Source organism: Anser cygnoides, chromosome 6, assembly GCF_040182565.1.
Source record: "Anser cygnoides isolate HZ-2024a breed goose chromosome 6, Taihu_goose_T2T_genome, whole genome shotgun sequence".
In the NCBI taxonomy this organism is placed as follows: Eukaryota; Metazoa; Chordata; class Aves; order Anseriformes; family Anatidae; genus Anser; species Anser cygnoides.
Window position 1 is genome coordinate 10,369,507 of NC_089878.1, and position 16,405 is coordinate 10,385,911.

General features: G+C 46.7%; 1 protein-coding gene across 1 annotated transcript in view; it reads right to left on the minus strand.

The window, feature by feature from the left end:
* The window catches only part of BARD1 (BRCA1 associated RING domain 1), a 49,322-nt gene extending 41,990 nt beyond the window's left edge, over nucleotides 1-7,332 (minus strand). Inside the window, exons 1-3 of the mRNA XM_013178807.3 lie at nucleotides 7,120-7,332; nucleotides 6,972-7,028; nucleotides 3,471-3,616 (exon numbers count right to left, since the gene is read on the minus strand). Of these exons, the coding sequence (XP_013034261.3) occupies nucleotides 3,471-3,616; nucleotides 6,972-7,028; nucleotides 7,120-7,304 (388 nt within the window). The 5' untranslated portion in view covers nucleotides 7,305-7,332. The remainder of the gene's footprint in view (nucleotides 1-3,470; nucleotides 3,617-6,971; nucleotides 7,029-7,119) is intronic.
* Nucleotides 7,333-16,405: the final 9,073 nt, after the last annotated feature.

A 16,405-nucleotide genomic window follows, 5' to 3' on the forward strand; every position in this document is an offset into this window, starting at 1 on the left:
TGCTATAGCTAATCGCTTGCATGTCCAAGGCTGTTTCAACATGAAGTAACACAAATTTGTTTGTGTTTGTCCAGCATTGAAATGAAACTGGAAGATTCAAACACATCTCATCAAAAATGGTGATAATGTCCTAAACTGCTCTGTCAACGTTCACAATGGCACTTCTCCCAATCTGGTTTAAGCCTTTCCTCCTCTGCCTACAGGAAGAGAACACTGCTCAGATTGAAATGCTGACCTTGCTAATAAAAAAAATAATGATCTTAACAATGGTTTCCAAAGCTAGTGGATTTGAATCGTGTGGAGTGAATGCTTGTTCCATAATAAAGGCACAAAGCAGTTAGCCAACACAAATGCCTTGCCACAGACCTTGGTCCATGTAAGTTTCTCAACCTTGGTCCTTGCATCTCTCAATGCTTCAGACATCCAGGGCTAGACAGAGAAGAAGCATTCCCTTGTCTCCTGTCTGTCTTTTGTGTTGTTTATCAACAGCAAAGGTTTATTAGTGTGTTATTCTAGCTCAGCTGAGAAAAAAATAAATAATAATTCTAAGCAACAGCAGACTGTCCAATTCTGACTTTATTTTCTCACCTGTAAGTCCACCAGCAAAAGTCCCAGGGAAAAAAGTCTCCTTCTTTTCAAGGAGGCTGCCTTTTGGTGGTTTGTTTTTTTTTTGGTTGGTTGGTTTGTTTCTTTGGTTGTGGGGATTTTAATTATTTATTAAGCTAGCCTGCCTCTAAAAACCTTAGTGGCTTTTGCTGAATTGGCACCTATGGAGCTGTTATCCCATCAGCCACAATTCTCAAGATGTCTTGGATTTGGCAACATAAGCACCAAGACTGGAGTGCAGATATCCCATCTATTAAACAGCCAGATTCCCACCGTCCTTGTAAAGGTACGAAGGTGGACAGTGAGAAGGACAGGCTGCTCTTCTTACCTTACTACATGCTACGGGTCTAACATCTCTAATGAATTAATTAATTTTCAGACTCAGCATTTGCTACTTACAGTTTGCATTTATTTTCTAGCCAATTCCAGGTCCCTTCTGTCTGCCAATTCCTCTCCAGTGATCCCCCAACAGTATTCTGTAGTGTCATCTGTTGTGCTTCCCTTTAAAAGGGAAGCATGAGCTGTTTTGTGCAAACTGTCCTGAATTATTTGCTGCTGCTTTTTAGAACAAACAAAAAAAGCTATCCTTATCCCACCTTATCCCAGCAGAGCACAAGGTGAGATCCCTCTTCACATGCTCCATGGAACCAGCTGGGTACATGGATTTGTACACTTGAAGTGTTCAATGTGTGAGCTTAAATCTATCCCTTTCAGCCATAGCAGTTCTGTGCATTTCTAAAGACAACACATGGATCTTACCGGGCTCCAAGATCTGTCTTCTCCTATTAAAAAAAAGGTTAGTGTGACCCATTTTCATCAGAAACTGAGTGTCAACAACGTTCTCAGACAGATGCCTCTAGAAAAGCCACAATTGTCTCAAAACCAGACACATAAAACAAATACGCAAAACAGAAAAAACAAATGTATGAAGAGATCCCCATTTCAACTCCTTTTCAACTGCTTCATTTCATTTCCTCTGCAGAAGGATTTTTTTTTTAGTGTGCCTCTTTTACTGGAAGATAAAAATACAATTTCTGACCTTCTAACAGAAGGAGAGAAGAAAACATCGCTGACGGGAACATAGCAAAAGTAGTGCTGTAAGAACACGAAAGCAACTTCTGAACAAGAAAAGCCCCGATTCTCCAAACTCAAACATATTTCACTTTGTATATATTAAGTTCAAGACATACGTCTATGGGAAGTGACAGATTTGCCAGAGATATGAGTGACAAAACATCCTAAAGGATTTGCTCTCAGAAACCTGAAGGTACAGCATCCTGTAATTTGCCATAGTACGAGACAACTGATTGTTGTTAGAGCTGTGCTCATTTACCTGTGTCTGAACCATTCACGGCAATGAAGTTGGGAGACTTTTCCCCTTATTCTCACTACAAAACATCCAGAAGACCACTGATGTTAATACAGGGCAAAGACGAAGTGCGATAGAAAGCAAGCTCCCACATGAGCTCATAATTTTAGCTCCAAATAAAACGCTTGTAAGCTTCCATTTTGAGCCAGCCTTTAAGTCACAATAAAAATCATGATATCGTTTTAAGGAACGATAAAAGGACCTCATCTTGTTCTGTGCTTTAGCCACACCACACAAAGCTTATTTTCGAAGAGCTATGGGACTGAATGTATTATTTAACTTGTAGCACAGTGAAATTTCAGGCCAATTTGTAAGAGTTACTCCAGCCATAAGTTCTGCAAAACGTCTAAACAGTATCAATAATCATAACAGGCTGTATGTTAAATGCTGCATTTTAGCATTACAAGTAGCTCTTCTCAGAGATTCTCCTGCAGCTAGATTTTCAACAAGCCTTCACCACTTAAAATGTTTCCCTGAAATCACATTTAAGCTACAGTTTTCTATGCTCTGGAAGATTTTATATCTCTATAAAACGTATTCCTATGCAGTTGGACATAGGCTTCCAGTCGCATCACTTCAATCTATTTTGATGTCAATAATGAGCTACATCGTTATTGAACACGAAGGTGCTGATGGGATTAGACTTAGAAAAAGAATCCTTTATTTAGACAAACACATTAGGAAGCAACAATGAAGGAAGAACTACTTTTTCTGCATCTGACAGCTAAATGAATGTTTTCTAAAACTTGGAAAAAAGTTTCTAAAACTCTGGGCTTACAGAAGAGACACATTCACCTACGCTCGTTTCACTTCATTTTTCCCTACTTTCACAATCAGCCTGAAATTTGATAGAGATGAATTCCCGGAGCACAATCTCTGCAATCTTCTAGCACAGTCAGCAATGACAAAATGCCATTGTAGCAGACTAGCTGATTGTTTGGGTCCAGAATAAAATAAACAAATTAAGACTTGTCTCCTTCTCTCTTTAGGCAGGGGGTAAGGAGAGGCTTTCCCTGTGCAAAAACCCAAAGCCGAAAATTACTGGGACACCATGCATGTCCTGGTGCACAAATAGGTGAGAGGAGTGATAATATATGCCTTAATCCTTTAAGAGGGCCCCCCAAAGAAGTGTACGCTGGAGAATCACGCATTTGCGTTCCCCTAGGAGCACACGATATGACAACTTGTGCCCCTGGTGTGTGCAACTAACCGCCACATGACTTGGGAATATATCCCACTTTCATCTAATTTTGAAAGACAGATTCTAATGAATTATGGATAACCCGCTCATGCAGATTTCTTAGTAAAACAGATTTGAAGAACAAGCAATCCATACAGACAGTTCTCTTCACATCAAGTTTTCCAAACATGGTTGGGAACAGACTTCCAGAATCTTAAGCAGGGCTGCACTGCTCATTCTCTACCAAGCACATGCATGGAAGGAAACAGAGCGGCCGGGACTCAGTGGCTGTCGGAGACCCAGATTTGCTCTTACCCGAGGTGTCTGCGCCCAACAGATGCCGCAGTTTGCTGCAAAGCTGGATCATGTTATCTAGCTGCCGGTTTATCTGCACATCTTGCACCCAGGCTGGCATGTGGCACACCGGGCATTCTGTGCCGACACAGTCGCCCACACAAGATCTGAAAGTCAAAAGTAAAAATCCATTATTTGCTGTAAATTATCTACAGTGCTTGCAATTAACCTTCCCACAGCCAAATGCTGAGAGAATCCCTTAGCTTAACGTTGACAAACTACTATTGTAAAGCCCATACGAGTTAAACACAAATGCAGGAGAGGACATTCATCAAAGCAAATGACAAGCCATAATTAAGCAAGCTAAGTCCAGAGCCTTGTCAGAATGCTGCCATGGTTATTGTACGACACCTACAGTTGCAGTCTGATCCAAATTTTCCAGGTATGCTGAAGCTCCATTGCTGTTTGTCTCTCGACAACAGTTTGAGCATAATTGTTAAAGTGCCACTTTTGACAGCTCAGCAAGAGGTATGGCTATTCTTCTACAGCCAGCTATTTTTAAAAGAAGTGACAGAAAGCCAGCTCACACTAAGTTCTCTTCCACTTTTGCCTGCTTAAAATTTTCTTGATGTTGCGAAGTTTCACCTGTCTGAATGTTTTTTCCCTAAGAAGTCCCCCAGGGATCTGCAGGTGTTCAGAGTATTCCATCACTTGTCTTTCAAAGCATTTATGTCATGAGATGAGCAAAGCGGGGCACGGGGGAGAAACAGGTTTATTTAGGTAAGGTCATTTAAACACTTGTAGCTTCTTACTAATATCACTTTCTTCATATCAGCTTAAAAACTTTTCTTCATTTGATTAGGCCAGTGAGGGGACCTTATGACTTGCTACCTGAGCTGCATCATCCAAAAGACGTTTTTTCTTCTCATTTTCAATTTATTCTAGTAAACATGTGTTATGGTTTCACATAGCCAAGACTGAATTAATTTCAGAAAAGTGTCTATTAACTTACCACCATGTAGCATGCACAATTCTAGCCAGAGGTACAAAATTAAATATGAGCAGATTATATTAAACATTTGGAGCAACAGAATGCAAGTAATACTGCGGCACTGTGACCTCAACAGGAAGATCAAAGTCAACACACATAGACTCTAAAACTAGTCAGGTTCAAAGCTGACAGTCATACACCCCAAAACTGGAATCATTATCAGTTAACAGCATCAGAAGTATAACAACTACCAAATACGTTCAGAGAATTTTTTCAGAACTATTCTCTGCACTGGCATCTCTCCCTCAAACACAAGTATCATGTTTTCAGTTAATTTTCAGAAGGATGTAAAATTTGCCACGTAAAAATTGCTGCTAGGTGTTTGTGCTTTGCACTGTAATCAGCCTGCTCCAGGAGCGCAAAGGACCTCGGGAGCCAAGACACTGCTGCGATCAGGGAGGCTGATGCACAGCTCTTGGCTCTGACATTTTCTACATGACATGGACAGATCACTTCAAGCAAGAACGAGAACTGACCAGGTCTTGTTCTCTAGGAACACTGGCCTCGGGTCTCCCAAGTCTGTAAAGTGTAGTGCAAAAGAAACACAGAATGACTTTTATACAATGACATTTGCTAATTATTCTATCTGTTGGCTTTTTACACTCATTACCCATTAGCCGTAACTAACGCTGCAGAATTACTTAGACAAAACTGCAGGAACGGATCTTAATAAATATCCCTGCCCATAATAAAACACATGCTGAGAGAGAACCTGTTACATTAGGTGTTACCTAATTATCGCGTCTTGTTAGTTTTACATGTTTCACTTAATACACCAAAAGCCAGCTCTTGCCATTCACCCCACTCCTTCCCGCATATTATATTAAAGAATGTGCTTCTTTAGCTGTGGATCAAAAGCAGTTCATGTCCAAATACTGCAGGTCCATCCCACGTCCTACCAGGTTTGTTTCTAAACAAATTACCCTAAATTTCCTTAGGCCTATTTAAAAAGAGTAGCCACAAGTCAAGACTGAACCACCAACAGACATTAAATTGATGAGTAAAAGGCTGGATAAATGAAAGAGAAAGGATCAAGTATAACAACAGGGGTCATGGCAAGTAAACCTTCTCTAGAGCACAAAACAGCTGCTGGGGAACGCTTAAGGATCCTACTGGCTACTCTTTCCAGCCTCAGCAATGCCAAGTGCATCATGCATCATCTTCTGGTGTCTCGAAAGTTTTTCTAAAGCCGAGAAAAAAAAAACACTTCAAACAGCAAGTGTTTGAAATCCATCCTCTAGAATACATCAGGATCATCCAAATAAAATCACAAGGCCTCGGATGCCCAACAACTACACAGTGGTTTATTAAACCACTGTTACTCTACCCTTCAGAATCCACATTACCCCTCATAAAAAGAAACATTTCACAAGATAGATATGAACATATTTATAGCTTGTACAAGCTCCTGGGGATTATCTCACCGAGTAGTTTGTGGGCAGGAGTGCAAATGAAAGAAGGAACAAAGAACTGCTTCAGAAGCAGAACCTCCTACAGCAATTAGGGGCCTAAGCTGGGCAAGAACCCACACGCCTGGATGGCAATGAGCTCCTTGATCCGTACTTGGGATCAAGCATCCTTGGGATCCATGCTGCCTGATCCATATTGGGGGAGGAGGTGCTGAGGGCATCTGCTCTTTAATCACTTTCTCATTAAAAAGCAAGAAAGTATCTTTTGCTACTATTTTAGTCATCAGGCCTATAACACCTTAAGTCCCCATGAGAAAGATGCAGCTGAAATAGGGAGTAAATACACAGCCAGTATGGCATGGAAGTGAGTTTTCCTCCACATTTATTGCCAGGGTGACTGTAGTATTAACAAGGGGCAAGGCTGAACCTCTAGACTGGCTTAGAAGCAGAAAGCGTTCATCATCTCCTCTGGAACAGGTGTAGTATTTTAATAGAGTTTACATCCCTGCGGTGCAGCAAAACAGTTTAAGGTTTATGACAGACCCTTTAAGTACCTGTGTTTGCTTTTGTGTACCACAAAGAGCAGTGAGATATGGGAGAGCCACAAGGTTCAGCTGCCTTCCCCTTAGGATGCTCTGGGGCAGGAGCCATTCGCCTCTCCGCCTGTATGGGGAACGCAGGCAGATGCCCCAGCACAGGCTATGTGATGTCTGCCTCCTCAGAGGTGGTTAGCAGGATGTCAGGAGACATGAATATAGGAAAAGTTACACTGACAGGCCTGGGGGAGCAAAGGAGTTGTCCTTCCAGGCTGCTATTTAGGCTGTTTAAGGAGCTGAAAATGCAGAGAACCTCAAGCTATCGTGCACCCTCACCCCACTTACAGCTGATGCTGCCTTCCCCACCAGGCTGAGGGCTCCCTTAGCAGCGGGCAAACGCCCCAAACCCTTCACCCAGCGCCTCAAAAGGCCTGACCCCGGCCCCCACAAGCCCCATAGCGGTGGAGGGCAGCAGCCCCCTGCCCAGCCCGCGGGGCTGCGTCCCCCGAAGCCCCCAGCTACTCACAGGCAGAAGACGTGCTCGCACCGCCCCAGGGACACGGGCTCCCTCAGGATACCTGCGCTGAGGGCGGAGGAAAGAAAACGCCATTAGTTTTAACGCGGGAGGAAGGGGGGGGGAGGCTCGGTAACAGAAGGGATGAAGCGCCCGTTACCAGCGGGAGCAGCTCAGCGCCCTCTCCAGCCGCCCCAACGCGGCTCGGGTGAGCGCCCAGGGGTGCCCTGGAGGCGCCATGGGGCCGGGCTGCCCGCCCGGGTCCAGCCGGTTGCCGGAGCGGCCGCGCAGCGCCTCACGGGGCCCCGCCGCCATCGCCGCTCCGAATTGCCCGCCCGCCGCCATCGCGCATGCGGCACCCGCCGAGCCCGCCCTGGGCCGGGGGCGGGGTGCCTGAGGGAAGTGGCGGGAGGGCCGCCCCTCGGTCACGGTGTAGGTGGTTGGGGCGTCCTTTTTTTTTTACTGTGTCATAGAATCATTAAGGTTGAAAAAGAGCTGCAAGGTCGTCTGGTCCAACCATCCCCCTAATACCAGTATCACCATGTCCCTAAGCACCACGTCCAGCCTTTCCTTGAACACCCCCAGGGACGGTGACTCCACCACCTCCCTGGGCAACCCGTCCCAACACCTGACCGCTCTTTCTGAGAAGAAATGTCTCCTCATTTCCAACCTGAGCCTCCCCTTGAGGCCATTGCCTCTAGTCCTATCACTAGTTACCTGTGAGAAGAGGCTGACCCTCAGCTCCCCACACCTCCCTTCAGGCAGTCAGAGAGAGCAATGAGGTCTCCCCTGGGCCTCTTCTCCAGCCCAAACACCCCCAGTTCCTTCAGCCGCTCCTCACAGTACTTGTGCTTCAGGCCCTTCACCAGCTTTGTAGCTCTTCTCTGGACATGCTCCAGGGCCTCGATGTCCTTCTGGTAGTGAGGGGCCCAAAACTGAACACAGTCCTTAAGGTGCGGCCTCACCAGAGGCCCCTCTCCAACACCTCCCCGTCCATAACGAACAAATCTAACATATCAGAAATACCTCCCATCTAAATAATACCTGAAACCCTCAAGCAGGGGCATCACAGTGCCCCCAAACCCCTGAAACATCTCCAGTACCCCCAAAACTCCCCAAAATGGGTGCAGCGGAGGCTCAGCTCCATTCCCATCATATAACCCATGCATATCCATCATGATGGCCAATATCTGTTTCTTCCCTTTCTCCTGCCCCCCAGTCAGAGCTAGGTGGGAACGTTTCACCGCTGTTATATGTTTTGAGGTGTTTTTTTATGTTTCCTGGCCTGTGTGCCCGGTAATGCCTCACAGCTCAGCCCAGCCTCCTGCTTTTGGTGGGCTGCTATTTTCGTCGGGATGCCTCTGTGGAAGCCTCCCCCGCCTCCGCTGCACGGTGTAATTACTGAAGCACATAAAGAAGCTATAGCAAGAATTTATCACTTTCAGGTAGAAATACTCCCGGCCAAATAAAAGATAGAGTAGAAATGCCAGAAGCAATTTATAACAGGCTTTACTGACATTTTGCATTGAGAAGCTCCACCAGTGAGCAAGCATCACGCCATAAATCTCAGTGCAAACACGATTAAAGCAAGCGAGTTATTCTTTGAGGGAACTTCATCACAAAAGTGACGCGGAGCAGGCAAATTTGGCTGGCAAGAGCAGCAGAAAACAGATGTTGGTACGATGTCACCAGCTGAAATTTGGGTGCTGTTTTGGTCATTTATGGAAGGTTAAATATTGGTCTTTGCAACTGATATTAGCCACAGGTACAAGGAGAACATCAGCCATAGGGACGAGGAGATCAGCGCCATGCAGGATGGAGAAACCTGAAGTCTCTTAGGTTCAGGATGGTCATCTGGAGCACACTGAGGTGTGAGAGGCTGAAACACCATCAGGATGATGGTGGGGACCAGTACGTCCCTTGCTCCGGGTGGTGCCTCATCCCATCATACGCTCACACACCAAAATGTCTGGATACAGGAGAGGGACGATGTCAGGGCACACAGCTGGGACCGGCACATGTTCCATCAACCCTCTGAAACCAGGATAAACTTACAAAATAAGCTAATACTGTCATTTGGCCATTAAACACCAGTGGTTTCCAATATTAACATCCTCTTTCCTCTTGCTCAGCTCCTGTGAATTTGTCCTGCATTCCAAAAAATGAGTGCCTGGCATCTCCTGGCATGTCCCAGTGTGTCATGCCAGAAGATGGCAAAAGGACCTGCTGCTCAGGTGCAACTTCAATGCAACTTGAGGCGTTTGAGCACAAGTTACAAAAAACACATGATCCATAGAGCTCTTGAGTCAACCTGGCATTTATGTTCACAAAATATGAGGTGTCGATATATACTGTATAGGACAATAAAACAGATAAGCACCTCGTCTGCCTTTCCCCTCGCTGAAATATGTTTACTGTCCCTCTCGATAAATCTGCTTGTGTGAGCATGGTCTCCGTTGTGCTGAGACATTATGTGAGCATTTACAAACGTTTACAACTAAGTTAAACTAAGGCAAAGTACTGCCCTGGGCAGCCAGCCTCAAACAAATACTTGTGTTCAAGAAAGATGTAAAAGTCACAAGTGATTCATTTGCCCTAATTTTATAAAGGTTAAGGAGCGGACGCTCTTGGAAATCTAAGAAACATCTTCCCCTGAAGTGAATTACTGCAAGCAATTGGACAGTCAGGAGCAAAAAAAAACGATGCAGAGAACAGGAGGAGTGAGAAATATATTGCCAAATTTGGTTTATGCAGTATTTAAAGTACAAGGAAAGCCATCCCAGGCAGTATAATGCCCCCACACTTTAAAATAAATTCATAGTGTGACAGCAAGCCGGCAGAGTGGTTTCAGCAGTGGTACGATATAGTGCGGCAGTGGCACGGGGTACACGTGTGAATCGGCCATGCTGCACCCCACCAAGACAGCGATGATCCTGGCCATGCTAAGCTGATAACATGGTTTTCCAACAGTATAGGGCTTCAGAGCAAAACAGGTGCTGAAGGATGGCACAGGTAAAATCCTACTGTGTCATATCATGCGTGGCCCATCTGGTAAAGACCCTTCTATGCAAATACACCGCTACCTGATATCCCATTCATTAGCAAGGTTGCCCAGCTGCTTTTCAATAAATGGACCACCACTATGTGATTCATCACACAACGACGAGGAGGGTGGCTGTTCCTGCATCTCGCATCCTGCCACCGGGACAGGTCTGCTCCAGCAGAAGACTGAAAGAGCAGTGCAGGAGGAGCAGCCTTGTGCTTGCTGTTTCCTCAAATGTCTGAACCAAAGCCTTCAGTGGGCTGAGCTCGCTTGAATATTGAGGGATTTGATCCCCAAAAGGAAATAGCAATTGTAAAAAAGAAAAAAAAAAAAGAAAAAAAAAAGTCTATTAGGCATTCAGACTAAGCAGCACAGTCAGCATTGCATTACACAGCGTTAAATTATTAGTCGAGGCTCAACAGCAGGAACATCTGCTGGTGTTAGACATGGCATTTTTAATTAAAGGCAGCAGCAGCCTGTGGTTCATCGGTTCTGCTTTCGCCGTGTGAATTGCTAAATCCGAAGGCTGCTTGTACAGAAGATCTGGTCAGAGCATGTGCTGTGGAGCCGATGCCACAGAAGGGCGAGTGACAAAGTCACCAAGGTGGCAGATAATTCGCACCCGCATCCGGTGGGCCCATCACTCAGCAGGAGCTCTCTGCGAATCCCTGGCTCAGTCAAAACTGCAAGGGATTTTGTGAAATTGAGATTACCCTCCTGGTTTTTCCTCTCCTCACCCTCTGTGGGGTGGGGAAAGAGGGGTCTCCTTCAGAAAGCAAAGTAACAGAGAAAAAAAAATGCCCTTGGGAGTTTTACTTCCATAGGCAAAAAGGTTTGAACAGGGAATACACTGACCCGTGCCATCAGCCGCCCACCGTGGCCCCTGGCCCCAAGCAGGACCAAAAACTGCCATCAGACCTCGGCCAAGGATGTGAGCATGGCTAAAACTTGCCCAAAGCCCCTGGCAGCATGGGTGCATTCAAGAAATCAAGAAATAGCTGTGGACGGAGAAGAAAAAAAAGTCCCACAGCCTGGCTCAACGTGAGACAGCCTCCTTTGAAGGGAGCCAGCATTTCTGTAATATAATCCAAATTTTGGGTCTGTTCAGAAAAGGCGAGGTCCTCACCCATCGGGGGGGGGCAGAGAAGGGACCTCATCCAGGGCAGGCATCGATGGCAGCGGCGCGGAGCCACGTGGACGCGCAGGGCTGGCATCCCGTCGGCGCGGCGGGGGCCAGGATTTCCCTCGGCGAGCCCCGCAGATGGTGTTTGTTTGCTCAGCCACGATGAAAAAGGAAAATATTTGGTGCAATCTGCTCGCAGGCAGAGGCAGACATATGGTCGGCACGCTGCGAGCCTGGATGCTCGGGAAAAGGCAGTGAGAGCTTTGCAGTGGCTTTTAGATGTTGGATTACCTTCGAGTGGGAGGAAAATCCAGGGAAGCCTTTGAAGAAGTTGGGTGCAGATTTCATAACGTGCGGGGGCTGCTGTGGCCTGAACCCTCTTATTGTTAACCCCACTCTAATTAGTCCCGTTACACTATCCCGATTGTACTAGAGCTATCGTAAATAACCCAATTATAATTAAAAGGAGCCTCAGCTCCAGCTCAGTGCTCGGAGAAGCTCTCCCTGGTTGGGTGCCTTTTCCTCTGGCACACACCAAACGCAGGTTAATAAAGACGGGGGCGATTAAAGGCAATCGGCGTGGTGGAGCCAAGATGTGGGTGCTGCATCGCTTTCATCCTCTTTACACCTGATTTATGAGCCCGTTTTTGAAGGTATCCTTGCAGCATGAAGCTTGCTGGAAACCTTTGGGCCACCCCAATACAGAAAATCCTTTTTATTTCCCTTTTAGTTAAATTGGAAAAAATAAAACCCCTAATATTTCTGACTTCTGTTTCCCAAGGCCCATTTCTTGATCGGGACTAAACCCCCGTCAGGTCCCGTTAAAGGTTCTGGTGAGGTTTCGGCCGTGCTGAGGGGTGCTGGGGCAGCTGACCACCAGCTGTGATTGGACCCTGAACGTCCATCTGATGGGAAAACGCTGAGGGCAGTGCAGGCTCCACTATAAGCACTGGTTTTTCGGGGTGTTGTGCTTTTTTTTTTTTTTTTTTTTTTTTTCCAAATGGAGAAAGCATGGAAGCATTTCCTTTCTGCCAGGGCGCCTTTGTCAGGATTTAATTCCCTTTTCCCCTGCACATCTCCTTTTGAAGACGTACAGCCGAGCGTCCCTTTGAAGTTCTCGCTTTTAAATTTGCCTTTTGGCTGCTGTCTGCTCCGCGACATCGATCAGGGCTTGGCACCTGCAGTTTCAGCAAGATGAGACAGATTGCTGGGACTGCAGGCACCGGGCGTGTTTTGGGGGAAAAAGTGCCATGACTTCTTGACAGGAAGCCTTCCTCTCCTCGAAGAATTCAGGTTACTCGGGGGGGCAGAACAGACCCCCAGCTATTCGGGGGGGATGCATCCAAGCCCAGGATGGGGATCCCCATGGAGTGAAGCTCCATCCTTGCTGAAATTGGGAAGGGGTCCTGGCTGCCCCCTAGGCTCTGCACACAAAATGCTGGTGTGGCCCCAGTGGCCAGAGATGAGGGAAATAGAGCAGCAGGGAGTGCAGCATTTTGGCATTTCAGGAGAATATGAAATGTGTGGGTAATGCTCTCTTGATTTAAACCCAAGCGCTCCCTCCCTGCTCAGCCATCCTTCCAAGTGCAGGAGCAGAGGGCTTCAGCATCCCAAAATCATGCCTTGTGCTTTTTAAATATAAGACCCAGAACTGAGCTGGAAATGAAATTAAAAGTAATTTTTTTTTAAAAAGGGAAAACCATGGAGTTACTGCAGAGGTACAAGGATACCATGCATGGGAAGCATCCCCCTGGTGCCCTGGTTCCTCCCCATCTCTCTTTTCCCCTGGGTGCCATGTCCATGGGTACCACAAGGCAGGTTGTGCTCAGCTAAAACTCAGCCAAACCCACTGCAAGCCCTCACATTCAAAGCTCCCGTGGTGTTTTCCCTGGGAAAACTAAGAGGCAAACACCCCAGCACACCTGTGTGTGCTTGCAAAGGATATGCATGTTGTAAATAGGTAAGGATGTTCTTTTTTACTAGAGTAATCCCTCCTAAACCCAAATTAACACAACAGCTCCCGATGATTTATGCCGTTATAATAAGCAGCAGCAACCACTTGCTGCTTAGCTGCTGATTAATGTTCCTTATTTACAGCGTGTCCAGCTCAGGTCTGCAGTTTACAATTGCAAACATCAAAGGAGAGTTCAGCTTTTCCTTTCCTCCTGTGTTTTGAGGCCACATCGTAAATCCTGTGCGAGCAGCCTTGACGGCTGCATTTTCACCCATGGATGGGCTTGGCTACAAGCTGCAGAAGAAGCCCTGCACGAAGTGAGAGCCACAGGGGCTGTTTGGTCTTGGCCTGGGGGCCTGGAAGAGGTGGTGTATTGCTCAAAGGGGTGCTATATTAAAGTGTTATATGAGCTGATTTCAAGCACTGAAATTGCCTTGAAATTACCTTGTAATTTCAGTATGTTTCAGTGTTGTATCTTCAGTGGATGTATACCAGCTGATGTTCAGCCTCAACCCAATGCAGGTCCTCATTGCTGCAACTCCGTGGTATTCCCTCATCCTGCCAAACTGTGGTGTTTTTTTTTTTTTTATAAATCCCAGTTTATAACCCGGGCCCGAGGAGCAGGAGGCAGTGTTTAACCCAGCAAACCTCAGGCTGACAGCCGGGGGGGTACATAACAAATCTACAAGCTTTGCCTTTGCCACCATCCACCCATGCGTGGCAAAGAGCTGTTTACAGGGTGGGAAAAAAAAAAAAAAAAAAAAAAAGTTGCTTGCTGAGCCTATAATAAGGATTTTCAAATGCCGAAGACGTGGAAAGCAGGTTAAAGGAGCAGCCTTGCTGCCCAAGTGGGGGAGGAGACGGGTGCAGCTGCTCCAGCACATTTGCACGGAGGGTTAGCACGGCGTGAAGCAGCGTTCCGTGAGTAAACGCTCCCTTTGCAGCGCTGCGCTCCCTGGGGAAGCCTTAATAATTTCTAGGGAGGCTCTGAAGGCTAATAAAAAAATGAATAAAGAAGTCAGCCTGAGCAATCGGTCTCTTCCTCCTTCCCGGGGAGCCTCCAGCTGCCCTTGCTGGGCTGCTCAGGTGCGGCTCTGATTTCCCCAGTTCCTGAAGCGGAACGGATTCAGCAGTGCTGCAGCCTGCCTTGCACCGATGGATGGGCATGATTGTAATTGTTAATCTGATTAAGGCAGCGGTCTCAGATTTTGCTTGTCTTACTGACACTGAAGGTATTTAAAGAAACACTCGAGAAGGAGCATATGAAGCGGTATGAAACCCCTGCTGCTGTGCCCCTACCAGTGTCACACCTTAGGGCACGATTTAGTGCAAGGTGACATGAGTTTGTATTAAAATCAGATCCCTGGGTTATCAACACACATCAGCCCTCAGGCTGGTGGCACAACTGGTGAAGAAGAGTCCCCTTCAGCTTTGTTTTCTCTTTGACAGGATTTTCGATAGGAATTTTTGGGGAGCAAGGTGTGGTCCCACAGCCCTTCGACAGGTTTTGCAGTAAGGCTCCAAGCCAGGGGCTGCACTCCTGGCTTGCACCAGTGGGGTCTGACTGCTTTGGGGGTGTTATGCTCAAGGCTGGGGGTGAAAAGGCATTTTGAGTTACTACATTTCATCCAGCTCCCCAGAGGGAGAGCCTGAGGAGAGATGAGGGCACTTACAAGTATGCTGGCGTTTCTAGCATCTCTTAAGGCTTGGATTGAAAATATCTCTCTGCATTTTTCTTACCAGTTTTCTTATCGGAGTTCTTATTCTTTCTTATTCTTACTCAAATGCTTCAGCCTCCAGGAAGTGCCTGGCCAACACGGCAATGCCTCACACTGCTGGGTCCTACTGGCTAAGGAAAAACCTCTGGTTAGGGCCAGCATCGCAACGAGGTGAGCAGATATTATTTTCCTGAGAACAACCCGAGTAGCCCTAGACCTGCCTGCTCTGGTCACTTTGCTCTGCGCCACGCACGCTTCCCCTTGGTAGGCTCTGGCTGCAAATCAGCCCCTGCACGTTAAAGCACAGGGCTGTGTAAAACCCCTTTAGTTGGCAACCAGGACAGAGATAGGAGAGGGCTGAGAGCTCACCTTGACCTGCTAATGGAGGTAAAAACCTCAATTATTACCCTGTCTTCACTTGGATTTTATCGTGTATGGTTACCATAAATCCTCCCTCCCGCCCTGAAGATGCACTCTTTTGTTTCTTCTTTTTTTGGAGTCAGCAAAGAGCTGATCTCCCTCTAAAAGATGCTTTATTTCTACAAAATACTTGCTTGTAGTGAAAGACCTGCTGCTTAACATTCAAGAGCCTACATTAAGACGGAGGTTGGGGCGGATGATCAGATTGCTGCCTTGGGCCTTAAAACTTGTGGGAAAACCATCATTTATTTCTCTCATATCCCAGCACGAGTCCCTCAGAATTGTTCTTCCTGGTGACGGCCTATTTCCAAAAGTCTCCCAGAGCAGCGATTAGAGGTGAAGCAGGGGGCTGCACCCCACGAACCGAGCACGTGGCCGCTGCGACCGTCCCCTCCATTTTGGCACGTGCTGCCTTTCAGACACCGCAGGTTCATACCAGGTCCCAATCCCCCTAAAAACGTTACCCCTTGGGGTGATCGGGGGCCTTGCGCAGCTCCCCCCAATGCTGTAGGTATTTTTGGGGGGGACTGGCATGGACCGGTGTGGCCCCCAAAGCAGGCTGCACCCCAGCACCATGGAGCTGATCACCCTCCCTCATTACCAGCTCTGCGTATGCGAGCAGCGTGAGGAGCAAAGCCAACACTAAGTTACTGCTGGCCGTGTCCCATACTAATGTTGTTCTTACTATTTCAGTGCCATCTTCCTTATTTCCTCCCTCTCCCTGAACAACTAAATTAATTAGAGTGATTTTTTTTTTTTATTTAAATACTGTCGTGGAATAATAATCCTGGCAAATTCGTTTTTGTCATTCCCCACTGCTTCTTTTCTCTGTTGCACTCCCTTCTAATATGCTGTTGATATTTTGTTATAGCTATGCAAGATCACAGCTGTTGTCTGGAAAAAAATAGGGAGTAAAATCATGCTATGTGCTGTTGCCATCCAACAACCATTTTTCTTCCTCCACCAGCTCACAAAAAAACAATTCCCCTATTAAGTGCAGGAGCTTACATTTTTCTTGGCTTGTAAAAAGCTCCAAATCCTCGCAGCAGATTCAGTGAAGCTGCAGGAACTTAAGGAAGCTGAGGCCTCTGGGACAGGCTGGGGCCCCTTCCTGAGCCTGTTGCGAGGTTGGACGCTGCAAATTTTGGATCCCAAGGGTGACTTCACACATGGCAGCAGGTCTGTGGG